The sequence below is a fragment of the Amia ocellicauda genome, chromosome 15, assembly GCF_036373705.1.
Source record: "Amia ocellicauda isolate fAmiCal2 chromosome 15, fAmiCal2.hap1, whole genome shotgun sequence".
In the NCBI taxonomy this organism is placed as follows: Eukaryota; Metazoa; Chordata; class Actinopteri; order Amiiformes; family Amiidae; genus Amia; species Amia ocellicauda.
In genome coordinates this window covers 17,807,187-17,824,274 of record NC_089864.1, presented here as the reverse complement: position 1 = coordinate 17,824,274, position 17,088 = coordinate 17,807,187, and the positions used below count along the sequence as shown (strand labels likewise).

At 38.7% G+C, this 17,088-nt stretch overlaps 1 protein-coding gene across 2 annotated transcripts in view; it reads right to left on the bottom strand.

Annotated features, from left to right (window-relative positions):
• The window catches only part of acss3 (acyl-CoA synthetase short chain family member 3), a 43,506-nt gene that overhangs the window by 5,720 nt on the left and 20,698 nt on the right, over positions 1-17,088 (bottom strand). For both annotated transcript variants that reach the window (XM_066687125.1, XM_066687126.1), the window contains exons 10-11: positions 1,719-1,814; positions 1,119-1,182 (exon numbers count right to left, since the gene is read on the bottom strand). In XM_066687125.1, coding sequence (XP_066543222.1) covers positions 1,119-1,182; positions 1,719-1,814 — 160 coding nt within the window. The remainder of the gene's footprint in view (positions 1-1,118; positions 1,183-1,718; positions 1,815-17,088) is intronic.

The following is a 17,088-nucleotide window of genomic DNA, read 5'->3' as shown; positions in this document are numbered from 1 at the left end:
TGCACTGTGTGCTTTACTTTCCATGTTTGTCTTACTTAATGTAAATTTTACACTCTTAATGCTTTGAGTTCTGTAAGGAAAGTATCTTAAGAGATGAAAAGAAGACATATGTCACAACATACTGTGCTGGATAATGTCAAAATAGATTATGTATTCTTAAAATTCATGAGAAATGGTAGAAAAATGCCAAATGCCTTATATATCTCAAATGCATTGGTCTAACTGTAATCAAGCTATAATTCATAGTCAATGTTAAGGTGATCACATTGTCATACCATCAGAAGTACCTGTCTTTCCAGAAATACATCAGATGCATTTCCACAAATCATCTGTTGCAGTAGTAAAATCTAGGACACTTCAATGATTAAAATAGAATTTACTATAAATTAAAAACAATTAAAACTCAACCAGTAATGTACCAAATCATATAAGCATCCTTTTTAAAATAATTACATTTCAGAAGTATTTTAAATTTCCTTTCACATGGAAGTAAAACACCAAACTGTCTTTTCAAGAATCTATTTCCATAATGAATATTGATAATATATTAAATTGTCAACATATTTAGAAAGAAAATGTGCTATAAATTAAATAAGATTATATATAACTGTGATTGTGTTGTTGTTGTTGGGATAGTTGTAATGCCTCCATACAAGTAAACTTGTATTTCAAGGTCATCATAAAATCAATTTTAAACATCTGATATAAATAAAACATAGCCTTAAGAAGTGTTAGACAGCCCTTCAGAACTTTTCAAATCTCTAAAGAGATCAGTTTTACTAGAATGTGATTGATTATTTGCTTTCTTGTGGTGGTAAATTGCATTTTTGGCATCAACAAAATAAACTGGGAAGTGCATTGCACGAATACCAAAATCCAATTTGCATTCTTGTGTGACATAAGTAGCAGAATGTTGTCAGAATCATAAACGGAGAGGATACAGCTCTCTTTGTAAATAATGGTATTTTTTTAACAAGAGGCTCAAGTTGAGCAACACAATGGTCTTTCCAAATCCCAGTTCACAAGGTTTCCATGATCATAATGTGGACACCCCCACTATATCATGCACATCTCCTTTACAACTGCTGTAATAAGTGAAAAAGTGCACTATAGCTTACTTTATCAGAATGTTTCCCAGAGTCCTCGGTTTCACTTCTTTCATGTTGTCATCGAGGACTATGACTTGAGGGAGAGGGGTAGAAAAAACATGTAACAGAACAGAGAGAGTACACTGGTGCTCCCACATCATATTAATGAACATCTTTGAATATTTAAAATCAATGTAAAGACCCCAGATAATGTTGTGAGCTGCATTATTTATACACACACATTAATGTGCTGTTTAAATTAACCTTGGATAAGGCCTCTTCCAATAAATAAATCATAATAATAATAAAATCACTGAATACATTTCAGTAGTTAACTTGGCACAACTGAAGGAATACAATAGAAGAAGAAGTTGTACCCTGTGCCCCTCATGCTTATAAATATAAACTTGTTTGTAAAAAAAAAAAAAAAAAAACACAAAACCCCAAACCTCACCACAGTCAAGTACAATTCTCATTATTGCTCCTGAGCAGTTTTAATTACAAGTGAATGCCTCTCGCCTATGGAATTAAACTAATTACTATTTTTGGTTCCTTCATAAAACAATCATACTTTTGTGTACCTTATACAATTATTTGTTTTCATAAAGCGGTGTGCAGAACTGTTCATACCATTGTATCCTGGTACAGACTTGCCAGCTTGCCCTGCAGGGGGTGATAATGAACTTCCCAGCCCAACGCAGGAGGCAGTAATGGGCGATCCACTTTCTGACCGAGGAGAGAGAAGAGCCAAGTTAGTGGACGAAACAAACACACCTGCAAAGACAATATATATGTTAAACAGGAGACGGAAATTACTATCTCAAAGATGAAAGTATTTATATGGGTGGACTCCCGCAATGTTGGTTGAAGTCTTACTAAAGTTTCCTGTAGTGAACACTGGTTAAATCACAGTAAAGTGTAGGAAACCAAAATAAAGAAGGATTTGTTGTCTGTTCATTTTTGTTGTGGTTGCTGTTGTTTTCTACATCCACCTCACCATAAATAAAATAGCTTTAGGCTGGGGCTGGTTGCTGTTATCTTTCTTCTCTCTCTATCTGAGGTTAGGTATTGGTTAATGATCTCTATATTTTGCAGTGTGATTCAAAAGGCCAATTAAGAGAACTCAGAAGGAGGTGCGTCTTGAAGACTTAACATGGTAAGACAGAGGGATGACAGGCAGAACAGGCTTGGGTTTGTTTTACAAGCACACATTCTTTCAAATGTCTATTTAGCTGTGAACAACCGTTTGCATTATGGACACAAATTATGCAGAAATTAGTTATGAGTCATAAAAACACAGGTGCAAGACAAAAAATTATTTCTGTGCATACCTGAACAAAACCAACCCTTGCAAAGAACCTGTTATACACTCACCTAAAGGATTATTAGGAACACCATACTAATACTGTGTTTGACCCCCTTTCGCCTTCAGAACTGCCTTCATTCTACGTGGCATTGATTCAACAAGGTGCTGAAAGCATTCTTTAGAAATGTTGGCCCATATTGATAGGATAGCATCTTGCAGTTGATGGAGATTTGTGGGATGCACATCCAGGGCACGAAGCTCCCGTTCCACCACATCCCAAAGATGCTCTAATGCGTTGAGATCTGGTGACTGTGGGGGCCAGTTTAGTACAGTGAACTCATTGTCATGTTCAAGAAACCAATTTGAAATGATTGGACCTTTGTGACATGGTGCATTATCCTGCTGGAAGTAGCCATCAGAGGATGGGTACATGGTGGTCATAAAGGGATGGACATGGTCAGAAACAATGCTCAGGTAGGCCGTGGCATTTAAACGATGCCCAATTGGCACTAAGGGGCCTAAAGTGTGCCAAGAAAACATCCCCCACACCATTACACCACCACCACCAGCCTGCACAGTGGTAACAAGGCATGATGGATCCATGTTCTCATTCTGTTTACGCCAAATTCTGACTCTACCATCTGAATGTCTCAACAGAAATCGAGACTCATCAGACAGGCAACATTTTTCCAGTCTTCAACTGTCCAATTGTGGTGAGCTTGTGCAAATTGTAGCCTCTTTTTCCTATTTGTAGTGGAGATGAGTGGTACCCGGTGGGGTCTTCTGCTGTTGTAGCCCATCCGCCTCAATGTTGTACGTGTCAACAACAGCTTGAATCAGTCGGCCCATTCTCCTCTGACCTCTAGCATCAACAAGGCATTTTCGCCCACAGGACTGCCGCATACTGGATGTTTTTCCCTTTTCACACCATTCTTTGTAAACCCTAGAAATGGTTGTGCGTGAAAATCCCAGTAACTGAGCAGATTGTGAAATACTCAGACCGGCCCGTCTGGCACCAACAACCATGCCACGCTCAAAATTGCTTAAATCACCTTTCTTTCCCATTCAGACATTCAGTTTGGAGTTCAGGAGATTGTCTTGACCAGGACCACACCCCTAAATGCATTGAAGCAACTGCCATGTGATTGGTTGGTTAGATAATTGCATTAATGAGAAATTGAACAGGTGTTCCTAATAATCCTTTAGGTGAGTGTATATTTATGACATTGACAATGTCTCCTTAAAGTATTACATGTACTGTAATGCTCAGAGACTGACAGCACGAGAATCACTCTAATGAAAACTCAAGCTTAACTCAGGCTTACAGTTCTGTTCTAATTACTAAATGCATCCAAGTTAGCAATTAAGCTGTAACACAGTTAATGACTATTACACAGTAAAGAAAGTCAGTAATTAAATATTTACACATGAGTTAGGCAGCAAAGATCATGTAATTTCTGGTTTCCAAAACATGCCTGTTAATTCAGGAACAGTTATGACTTAAATATATGTAAAAAGTTTCGTTTTCCAAGGCAAAAACTAATTTCAGCATCAACACATCTAGGGTTGACCCGTTTCTGATTTTACTCCTGCTATATACGTTTCTGATTTCTAGTAAGAAAACTAGATAGTCCGTTTTAAATTGTATCTCCAGGATCATCCATTCTCTCAAGAGATCAAGAAAACTTTTTTTTTTGTAACTTTCAATACATTTTACTATGTTTGCTGACTATGCTGGCAGTTTAATACTTCTTTATGATTTCCTTTTTCTCAAGTATCAGATTCTATACACATATATTTCACTATTATCCTCCTAAAAGCCTCTAATGAGCATGTAGGGCTATCCCTTCCAAAATGGTCCCTTCCCCCACTCCTCGAGAATCCTTTATACAGATACTGTGCCAGGAATGTGCTCTTCCCATATTCCCTTGAACCATTCCTGATCTCTTCCAATCTGTAAACATATTTCATGCAGAAGGCAAATGCCAGAATAATAAAGGAGTAACCACATTTATAATATACTCCTTCGAACATTGAGCTTCCATTTACTTTTTATATCATCTGAATGTAACATGGGCATATGCCAAATTTGAGATAAGTAAAAGCTGGAGTGATTTACATGATGGCAATTCCAACAGAAGCCCGTGGATATTTGCCAACTCTTCAGGTGGTGAATGACTTTCCTGTACATCCGATCACAATTTCATGCCCCCGAAAGGTGTCGCTTTGACAACTACGGAGGCAGAATGTTTATATGAATCCACACAGCAGGCAAGGAAGAGCCTGTCAAACTGAGAACTCAACCAAATGGGCTGTCATTCCACAGAGAAGCCTCCTAGGGTGAGGGATCCTTTCAAGGGCAAGAGGGCAGTTCAAGCCCATCTTCTCTAATACTAGGGATCTGCAAGAGGCAGCCTACAACGGTGCAAATTAATGCCAGCTGTAAATGCCGGTTTGCTCGAATTGAGACCCAGCCCCATGCCGTCCCCATTCCTGACAGGCTTCTAAACATGTTCTGCAGAGCTGCACAGGCACATAAACATCTGTGCAGCATTGCTCCTCCTGAAGTCTGCCTTTGAAAATCTGTTACTGAGAATCTCGCAATTATTCGACATAGTAGATCCAGGCAGACTCATTGTGGGTGAAGTTCTGTCATGCCTTGCTCTAGCAGAGCCCATGATGCACAGTCGCCGGGCTTTCACTTCAGCCTCGGGCTCAAGCATCTTATCCAAGGTCAGGATGGCGCGACAGGAATTCAAATGAAAGGTTGAGGAGCTCTTCCTCTCCTACTTACCATTAATCACACCTTCTTCAGTTCACTCTTTGTTTCGCTGTGCCGCATTACTTAACATTGAACGCAAAATAGCGAACCCGGCTAGTCCTTTAGTGAACAGAGGATATTTCTTTAGGTATTTCCTGTTCATTGTTGATGCTTGTACTGATCTGTACACTAGGAAAAAATTATGAAGGTAACTATCATTTTGTTTTGGCACAAAGGTGTAGCTTTGGTGCTTTAGAACAGCCCACCTTTTCAAAGCCTTGTAAATCACAACGTGAAAAAGTTAATAAAAAGAACAACTGTATTTATCATTTACCACAAGAAAACACATTTTCCTTGGATTTAATCCTAATAACAAACCCACTAGAAATGTCAACCAGAAGAGCAAAGAAGCTTTCAGATTTGTTTTTCCTCCACCCAAGCTGAACTTAATTCGAGGAATGCCTGACAAACTTGCATGAAGAGTACATTAGTTTAATGCAGTTCAAAAAACAATTCATGCGTTTCTTTTTCACAACAACGGGGAAAAAAACTCCAAATTAAATTAAAAAGAGATTAAGGCTTACAGAGGTTGCACATGATGCTTTCTATGGCTAAAAGCCAAAGAGCCTGCAGGTGCTCAGTCTTAACAAAATCACAGAATGCAGTTTTTTTCTAGTAGTAGAACACTTTGAAAAATATGCAGCTTTCCTTTGATGAACTGTATGGTTTTTAACACGTGACCACTTTGATTTTATATAGCTACATTTTATAATACAATAGTTCATTTTTTATAGAGGCAATCTATTTTACAGTAAAGGTGCGGGGAAAAAACTAATGCAATGCAAGTTTCACAGACAAATGTTCTGTGTTGACTACACAGAGAAGGTCAGCTATATTCAGGTCCATTGTACCAAAATGAAATAGAAAATATGTGGAAGTGTAAATAGTGTTACTACTAACAGAGATAGGAGTGTAAAAAACAAAAAACAAGCAAGACCAGGCAGCAAGTCACCACCAATAATTCCAGTAGCTAGACAATAATGCTTAAAATTGAAGTAGAGACCTTTCAATATTTTCATTATTGTTATTCCATAATACATATGAAGAACTCAATGAAACAGGACAGAAAGCCTATTGGCCAGCTAGGATTTTTAATTGATTGTTTCCTGGGCCTCGAGCCATGCGCTGATGGGAAGCAGATACCCAGCATTGTCCACAACCATAAGAGCCGTGCTAACTGGAACATGAGAAGGTGGAGGCGAATGACACACATGATGCATTCATCTGTGACTTTCATCAGCTTGGTCTTGTTTTGTGTTGTTCTAGTTTGCTTGTTTTGAAAATTTCCCAGGAAGGGACTGCATGTCTAAATCTTTGCACAATGTAAACACCATTCAGAACACCAAAAACTGCCATGGAGGCAATTTATTCTGAACAGCACCAGAGCTTAAAATAGCACAGTGTAAAATGCACATTAATTTGGTTGGACATCTAGTATGGAGAAACAATTATTTCCCGACAATACAATACAACAATAGGAGAAACTGCATTTGTACCAGAGCAGGTTTACAAATTGTGTCCTGTGCGATGCTAGCTACAGTTTAGCGAATGAAAACTGTATTGCACCTGGTGATATCCTAGAAATGCGTCTGCTGCACACTGAGGAGCTTCAACACAGTAATTGCTACAGGTTCTCTGCTAAACACAAAATGCTTCCAAGCAATTACTTTACCTGTTCCTACCATCACCACCAAATACAAAAAAAAGATAATTCTGGAAAATGTGTGGATTCTAGTCTGAGAATGGTTTTGTAATTCTCAACTTGATGAGGAAACGTTATTTAAAATGAAAACTAGGTAAAGAAAGCAGGGATGCAAGGAAAAACAGCAGGTGTTGAAACTAATATGTTGTTCTTCACAGTCAGCTGACCTTAACCCCATAGAAATGTTTTGCTGTGATACCGTGTAGAATAAAAAAAGTGAACTCATTCAAGAGCCATTTAACTCAGACAACAGCCTAACATCTATTAAGCTCATTATTCTGCACATAGCAATTCCTACCATCCTACCTCTTGAAAAACTATGTGGAAATAACCAAATTCAGCTTCATCCTAAATTATGACTTTAGGTAGGACATAAATGTCATATTTTCCATTAGATAATTATTGATGAAACAATAGTGCTGAATGCATTCTGAACAACATAAATATATACATGTAAATATGATATGATGAAAATAAAGCTCTTAAACCATCTAATTTTGTTCAGAATCTTTAATTGTTGGCCTCTTTTGTGAGCTTAATGAAAGCAGCATGTCGTTATGCACTTATCATTAAATTATTTCATATTTTGCAGTTAATTACTATTAATGAAGGCTTGTTTGCCAACATGCTGAGTCTTTTTTGTCTCGTTTTATTGTAATAATGCCTTAAAATAAATATGAAAAAAATTAGTGTGGTCCATATTTTTGTCGATGTAATCTTTTCAGTATTGCGACCTTTCTTCGCAATGCACACATTGGAATTGATGTTTGAAGGACTGGGTACAAGTACACGATTACATAACTGCCATCAAATTATACTAATTATTCCCTTTTATTTCAATCAGATAAGTGGCAATATCATTTTGACAGCCAGCATATACACAAAACGAGTGTCTTGATGATTAGATCACAAATGTAGCAGTTTCTCATATATGAAATGGCCCAGGAACTAACTTTATGGCCACCAAAACACAGAAAACCAGAATAAAGAGTTAATGTTGTTCAACTTCCAGTCATGTCTTCATATCCCCTTGAGCAGAATAGAGCGCTTTTGTAGCTTTATGAAAGCAACACTTGTAAGCAGGAGTGCAGGCGATGCAAACGTTTTTGAGTGCTTGAGAAATAGCATTAGTAACTGGCAGAGACAACACAGGACCTACAGGGCTGTTTGTTCACACTGGTGACATTTCGGCTGTTCTTCGAAGTTGGAAACAGGAGTACGCATTGTCTCCACAAACAGGCAGAATAAAAGCATTCCAGACTGGTTATCTTTCATCTAGTATCTGGTAGCATTTAATTCATTCTAAGGGCTTTGCCTCAGAAACCCAAACATGGATTCCAAATCCATGGTGCCTTTTAATATCAAGCATATTGGTTTTCATTGATAATGCATATTCTTTTTTTTTTCTCAGTTTCAAAAGAAATCTAGGTCAACCCAAGCTAACTCACCAGTGGACCATAAATGGGAGCTTGGAGCGGAAGCAAAAATAAGCTGAGCCAGTGATGACCACCACCCGTGTCTGTGCTTAGGTAACTGTAAGGCTGTGCACTTGAGTGGGAAACGGACAACAAGATGATGAACGTATCTTGGATGGTGCCATTGTGGAGGTGTGTCTTTATCTCTGTTTAGCGGGTCTATGTGTTTAGGGATGGAGAAAGGATACTGTATTTTCCTAAATGTATTTTCTTTTGAATTGCAAAGGGAAAATACAGTTAGGTGCATAAATATTTGGACAGTGACACAATTGTCATCACCTATGTTTTTTCTATATCTCCGATTGGTTTGTTTTGATTTCTAAGGCAAAACTGAAGGCAAAACGCCCCAAGAACAAGCAGGAACTAAAGACAGCTGCAGTGCAGGCTTGGCAGAGCATCACCAGGGAAGAAACCCAGCATCTTGTGATGTCTATGGGTTCCAGACTTCAGGCAAAGGATTTACAACCAAGTATTGAAACTCACAATTTAATTAATGATTATGTTAGTTTGTCCAATTACTTTTGAGACCCTAAAATTGGGGGGGGGGCATATAAAAATGGGTGTAATTCCTACACCGTTCACACAATTTGGGTGTAACTACCATCAAATTAAAGATGAAAGTCTACACTTAAAGCACATTTTGATTGTTTCCTTTCAAATCCATTGTGGTGGCGTACAGAGTCAAAATGATGACAATTGTGTCACTGTCCAAATATTTATGTACCTAACTTTACATATACACTCACCTAAAGGATTATTAGGAACACCATACTAATACTGTGTTTGACCCCCTTTCGCCTTCAGAACTGCCTTAATTCTACGTGGCATTGATTCAACAAGGTGCTGAAAGCATTCTTTAGAAATGTTGGCCCATATTGATAGGATAGCATCTTGCAGTTGATGGAGATTTGTGGGATGCACATCCAGGGCACGAAGCTCCCGTTCCACCACATCCCAAAGATGCTCTATTGGGTTGAGATCTGGTGACTGTGGGGGCCAGTTTAGTACAGTGAACTCATTGTCATGTTCAAGAAACCAATTTGAAATGATTGGACCTTTGTGACATGGTGCATTATCCTGCTGGAAGTAGCCATCAGAGGATGGGTACATGGTGGTCATAAAGGGATGGACATGGTCAGAAACAATGCTCAGGTAGGCCGTGGCATTTAAACGATGCCCAATTGGCACTAAGGGGCCTAAAGTGTGCCAAGAAAACATCCCCCACACCATTACACCACCACCACCAGCCTGCACAGTGGTAACAAGGCATGATGGATCCATGTTCTCATTCTGTTTACGCCAAATTCTGACTCTACCATCTGAATGTCTCAACAGAAATCGAGACTCATCAGACCAGGCAACATTTTTCCAGTCTTCAACTGTCCAATTTTGGTGAGCTTGTGCAAATTGTAGCCTCTTTTTCCTATTTGTAGTGGAGATGAGTGGTACCCGGTGGGGTCTTCTGCTGTTGTAGCCCATCCGCCTCAAGGTTGTACGTGTTGTGGCTTCACAAATGCTTTGCTGCATACCTCGGTTGTAACGAGTGCTTATTTCAGTCAAACTTGCTCTTCTATCAGCTTGAATCAGTCGGCACATTCTCCTCTGACCTCTAGCATCAACAAGGCATTTTCGCCCACAGGACTGCCGCATACTGGATGTTTTTCCCTTTTCACACCATTCTTTGTAAACCCTAGTAATGGTTGTGCGTGAAAATCCCAGTAACTGAGCAGATTGTGAAATACTCAGACCGGCCCGTCTGGCACCAACAACCATGCCATGCTCAAAATTGCTTAAATCACCTTTCTTTCCCATTCAGACATTCAGTTTGGAGTTCAGGAGATTGTCTTGACCAGGACCACACCCCTAAATGCATTGAAGCAACTGCCATGTGATTGGTTGGTTAGATAATTGCATTCATGAGAAATTGAACAGGTGTTCCTAATAATCCTTTAGGTGAGTGTATATTACTGTACTGTACAGATTCAATGTCATCTTATGTTATGCTTCCACAAGTATCAGGGTGACATTTCTATGATTCTAGAAGGCAGTTGGGGGATAAAGTATATATAAATGCATCAGAAATGTACATTGATTTTCAATTTCTGCTAAGATGAACCAGTTGCTCAGCAGTTTAGTAATGAAACTCATGGGATCATGAGAGAGGAGATAAAAAGATATGTACGTTTAAGATGGCATTACCACTTTTTCAAATCGAAGCTATACCATTTTCATATAATTCTAACTCAGAGAATTTGCTTTTCCTATTGCATTATTATACACAACGGTTCTTTCATGTATGTATGTGTGTGAGATATATGAGAGAGTATATTTATTTATTTTCTATTCTGAGCTTTACTTAGACTATTACGTATATTTTTACTCACCATTATGTGTATACACACACACACATACATATATATATATATATATATATATATATATACATACATACATACATACACACACACACACACACACACACACACACACACACATTTAAAGACTAAAAATGTCACATTTCCTCAGCAGCATCTGACATTTTACCTCTGCTCAGGCTAGGAAAAAAGTGGATACATAATATTGTATTTGTAGTGCAGTAGCATCCTTTTTTGGGTCTAAATATATACCTCTATGTTTCACAATCTTCATGGACTTGAGACTAACAGCTTGCAGCACAAATCCTTGGTGTAGCTTCAAATAAAAGCTTGTAAAGGATTATTTCCACAGGGTAAACTTAAATAAAAAAAGCTCTCAGACTTTCTACTAATCGTCAACGAAATCATCAACTTTACACTATTAGTGAGCATGGAAGCTACGAACTGGAAAAACAGTGGTTGCTGGGCAACAAGGATTACATCAGCAACCTTCATCATTTTTCACCCTGAAGTTCATCCTAAAATAGCTCAGAGATTACCAGCAGGCTTCAAAACAGTTTGGCAGTTTCTTTCTTTTTTTAATCCATTCTCAGTGTTAAATGGCTATTGGCATTTAAACAGACAGAGGTGGCAGAGTCCATGGCAGGGTCCGCACACAATGCAGATATGAAATATGACAGTTTCTGCTACACACTTAGCTGGAATGAAGAAGATTGCAGAATGGGTTCATTGTTTACAGAGTTCTGCAGGTTTAAAAAGAAAGGAAGGAGCTTTAAGGGAACAACATTCTGAAATTGAAGTAAATTAATGGCAGAGATGCTGAATGAGTCAGTAAACTTTTTTTTGTTAAAGAACTGAATACTGGTTTATACCTCTATATTAATGCATACCAGAGAATGTACAGTGCCTAGAGAAAATCTGCACCCCATTTCAAAAGTTTCACCTGCTGTTGCCTTATAGTCTGCATTAAAATATATCACATGCACACACACCATATCAACACATCTGACCCCACAACTTCCAGGTGAAAAATAAATTCTAGAAATTTGTAGAAAATGTATTAAAAATTAAAGCTGAAATAGTTTGTTTTGGATAAGTGTCCACCCCCTTGTAACAGCAATCCTGAATTAGCTCAGGTGTAAGCAATCTTTCGAAATCACACATCAAGCTAAGTGGACTCCACCTGTGTTAAATTGTAGTGATTCACATGATTTCAGGACAGATTCAGCAGTTCCTGTAGGATCCCTCTGCTGGGTCGTGCATTTCAAAACAAAGACTCAACCATGAGCACCAAGGAGCTTTCAAAAGACTGGGACAAAGTTGCTGAAAAGCACAGATCAGGGGATGGGTATAAAAAAAATATCAACTATCCCTTCAAGATGGTAAAGATAATTAAGAAGTGGAAGGTATATGGCACCACCAAGACCCTGTCTAGATCAGACCATCCCTCCAAACTGGATGACCGAGCAAGAAGGAGAGAGGCTTCCAAGGGGCCATAAGCGACAGGCTTTTATGGCCAACACTGGTCAAAGTGTGCATGGGACAACAATTGCCGAAGCACTCCACAAATCTGGCCTTTATGGTACTCAAGAAAGACCACTTTGGAAGTAGGCAAATAAAATATACTTTTTTGTGGTCGAGTGTATCTAAAGTTCACCTTCAATGACACTGTAGTGGTTACGATATACAAAGGTACATTTCCTTGAGTGGCCCAGTCAGAGCTGCGCCTTAAATCCAATTAAAATTTTGTATCACGATGAGATTGCTGTGCTGTCCATCAACGCTCCCCAAGGAACCTGACAGAGCTTAAACAGTTTTGTAAAGAAGCATGGACAAATATTGCCAAATGTAGGTGGACAAATTTGGTAGAGACCTGTACAGACTCACAGCTGTAACTGCTGCTAAAGGTTCTTCCAATAAGTATTAACTCAGGGGGGTCGAGACTTATCCCGTTATATTTAAGTTTTTATTTTTAATATATATTTTTCACAATAAAAACTTTTTCCCTTAACAGTATGGAGTATGCTGTGTAGATAAATGGAAGAAATCCTCATCTGAAACTGAGGCACTGTGAATGCAAATAAAGTTTAAGGGGGTGTAGACTTTCTATAGGCACTGCAAATCAATCAATTTTAATCTCTCAAACAAAAAGGGCAGAAACAGCACTGTTAGTAAGCTTAATGGTGTGCTGAAAGTGGGCTACAATCAGTGCAGGTCGGTGTGGGCACCAGTAATCTGTACTGCCAGATTATTTCCTACACTGAAGTGCACCAGAAATGCACCGCAATGCACCATGCTGCACCAGGTTCTGCACCAAGTCTGTACCCGGCTGGTATCAAAGTGCACCATAGTACACTAGATTGCACCAAGATGCACTGTGCACTGGGAAGCAATGAGATGCAGGTGTTGAGGCCAATTTAACCACACTGCAAGCAGTGGAGAAAATAAAGTGGCTGCTTAATGCTATATTAATATTAATAATATTAAGACAGAGAAAGTCCTTGGTGAACATCCAAAAAAGGCTGAATCGCTGTGCTTATTGTGATATTAGTCAATCACTTCACATACGAAAGACAGACTACATAGTTAATTGAAGCTTGTTTCATTTTCCCACTGAGTCTCCTGTCTTTTCTCTGGTGAATGCACTAGAAATTGATCACACAGGGGAAGCTCTCTTATCATCAAGCAGGACCCATCAAGGGCACTGAACTGGCACCTTGTGCAAATTAAAAAAGACATTAAACGAGGTGCTGTACACCTGCATCACTTTCCCTCTGTTCTCAAAGTGACACTCACAGGCTTTAATTCCAGGGCAGGGTTTCACCTCTGTCTGACCCAATTCTTGTGCTGTTATTCAGTGCGCACTCTCTCTCTATTAGTAATCATCTGCAGGGTAATTATATGCTTTGCACGTAAGCATCTGTGCCTTGCTACCAATCATCCAGACAAGAACACTGGATAGATACCTACAATTACAGTTATTACCTTAATATAAAACTACGACTGCCAGAATCGCTTGATTCATATTAAAATAGTTATATTCATTTTTCATAGATTGGAATGGATTTATTTGGAGCAATTATACTGTGCACTGCAGATGTCTACAAAATAATAACATTTCTGTAGGAATTTGTGAGTAGCACAGATGAATAATGTTCTGTAAAGCTCCACATGTTTCTAGTCATATTTAGCTCTGGTTCCCTATTTATTTCAGTCTTGTCTGCCATGAGCTTACAAGAATGTTACTTAGTGTACAACAATAAAACATTTGCATTAATTCCAGGTACAGGCAGTGGATGTTACTAAATACAAGAATACCACAGTCCCGGCACTGATGTGGACGAACTGGAGCACACAGGTAAGGAGTCTGACTGATAGCTTGTAAACTATGAGAGATTCCAAGATAGGATTGCCTAAATAAAGACCTCTCTGGTAAGACTGTAACACTGTAATTTCTACTATTCCTCAGTTTACAAAGGAGTTTTGTTTTTTCATTAATGTCAGACACTGAGAAAACCCAGTCTAACCAAGTGTCACATCTGATTAATGAAGTACAGAGTTGTTGCTCTGTGTATAATTGTATGTGTGTGCGTGTAATTATATATACATAATACATATATAAAAAAGTATTTGATCCCCTGCTGATTTTGTACGTTTGCCCACTGACAAAGAAATGATCAGTCTATAATTTTAATGGTAGGTGTATTTTAACTGTGAGAGATAGAATAACAACAAAAAAATCCAGAAAAATGCATTTAAAAAAAGTTATACATTGATTTGCATGTTAATGAGGGAAATAAGTATTTGACCCCTTCGACTTAGTACTTGGTGGCAAAACCCTTGTTGGCAATCACAGAGGTCAGACGTTTCTTGTAGTTGGCCACCAGGTTTGCACACATCTCAGGAGGGATTTTGTCCCACTCCTCTTTGCAGATCCTCTCCAAGTCATTAAGGTTTCGAGGCTGACTTTTGGCAACTCGAACCTTCAGCTCCCTCCACAGATTTTCTATGGGATTAAGGTCTGGAGACTGGCTAGGCCACTCCAGGACGTTAATGTGCTTCTTCTTGAGCCACTCCTTTGTTGCCTTGGCTGTGTGTTTTGGGTCATTGTCATGCTGGAATACCCATCCACAACCCATTTTCAATGCCCTGGCTGAGGAAAGGAGGTTCTCACCCAAGATTTGACGGTACATGGCCCCGTCCATTGTCCCTTTGATGCAGTGCAGTTGTCCTGTCCCCTTAGCAGAAAAACACCCCCAAAGCATAATGTTTCCACCTCCATGTTTGACGGTGGGGATGGTGTTCTTGGAGTCATTCCTCCTCCTCCAAACACGGCGAGTTGAGTTGGTGCCAAAGAGCTCGATTTTGGTCTCATCTGACCACAACACTTTCACCCAGTTCTCCTCTGAATCATTCAGATGTTCATTGGCAATCTTCAGACGGGCCTGTACATGTGCTTTCTTGAGCAGGGGGACCTTGCGGGCGCTGCAGGATTTCAGTCCTTCACGGCGTAGTGTGTTACCAATTGTTTTCTTGGTGACTATGGTCCCAGCTGCCTTGAGATCATGAACAAGATCCTCCCATGTAGTTCTGGGCTGATTCCTCACCGTTCTCATGATCATTGAAACTCCACGAGGTGAGATCTTGCATGGAGCCCCAGACCGAGGGAGACTGACACTTATTTTGCGTTTCTTCCATTTGCGAATAATCGCACCAACTGTTGTCACCTTCTCACAAGCTGCTTGGCGATGGTCTTGTAGCCCATTCCAGCCTTGTGTAGGTCTACAATCTTGTCCCTGACATCCTTGGACAGCTCTTTGGTCTTGGCCATGGTGGAGAGTTTGGAATCTGATTGATTGATTGATTGCTTCTGTGGACAGGTGTCTTTTATACAGGTAACGAGCTGAGATTAGGAGCACTCCCTTTAAGAGAGTGCTCCTAATCTCAGCTCGTTACCTGTATAAAAGACACCTGGGAGCCAGAAATCTTGCTGATTGATAGGGGATCAAATATTTATTTCCCTCATTAACATGCAAATCAATGTATAACTTTTTTGAAATGTGTTTTTCTGGATTGTTTTGTTGTTATTCTGTCTCTCACTGTTAAAATACACCTACTATTAAAATTATAGACTGATCATTTCTTTGTCAGTGGGCAAACGTACAAAATCAGCAGGGGATCAAATACTTTTTTCCCCCACTGTATATACACACACACACACATATAATACAATGGAAGTCAAAAGTAAGATGCATTTCCCTAAGTACTGAGAGCAAATCAGCAAATACCAAATCCTGAATGACATGATTATAAAGCAAAACCAGAACAACGTCTCCGCTGAGAACACTGACGACGTTAATTTAAAATAAATGAAATATTTTTTAGAGTAGTTCCACCAGCCGCGAGACTAACACTGTCTTTAAAAACATATTCACGTAATCAATGTAAGTGTAATGCGGCACTGTAATACAGCAAAATTGAGAATAAAACACCAGCATCCAAAAATCCTAAATTGGTCATTAAAAGTCAATTATTATACAAACATAACACTGTTCATTTGCTTTCCAAATGAACGATAACAGCACAATTGCAATGGAGTTGTAAATTAAATCTTTTCAGAAAACATGATTTGCAGAGCTTATCACTTTTGTGTATTTATGTTACAACAGGTATAAGAAAGAAATGTCTCTCAGATTGCAAGTCTGTACTAGAATTACTTTTTAAACAAATTAATTGACAAGACAAAATAAATAGATCAATTCATGGAGCACTATCACATTAAGCCGATAATCTCTAAGCCTTTATTGCCCCCCAAACAAAATAACCAATTAAGAAATGGCAGGATCATCTTAAACAAAACAATGAAGTGTAAAATAGGGGTGTACTATGCTATAGCACTTTCTGCACATTAAAAGAAACAACCATGAAATGGTGGAAGAATAATTATAACCTAAAGACACTCAATTTGCTGTTCTTCCTTTGTGACTGGCAGTCACAACACCAAATACACAGATAAGCAGACTTATTATTCACCTTGAGTACAACCTCATTTGCTTTTTAAAAGCCATTTCCCCTTTGAAACAGCATCTGACTTCCAGCACACTAAGGCAATCCTTCAATAAGAATTTTTAATAATAGAAGTTAAACTAAATTCAGCTAAATAATTAACCCCTTATCTACTCTGGGTATTACTCTGTTTACTTTTTATGATGCACGTTATTGAGCTTTATTGAATTGTCCTAGAGAACATAGAGAACATTAAATAAACTGATCAATATTGATTAATATTGAATGTAGCCATACAGCCAAACAAGGTATAAA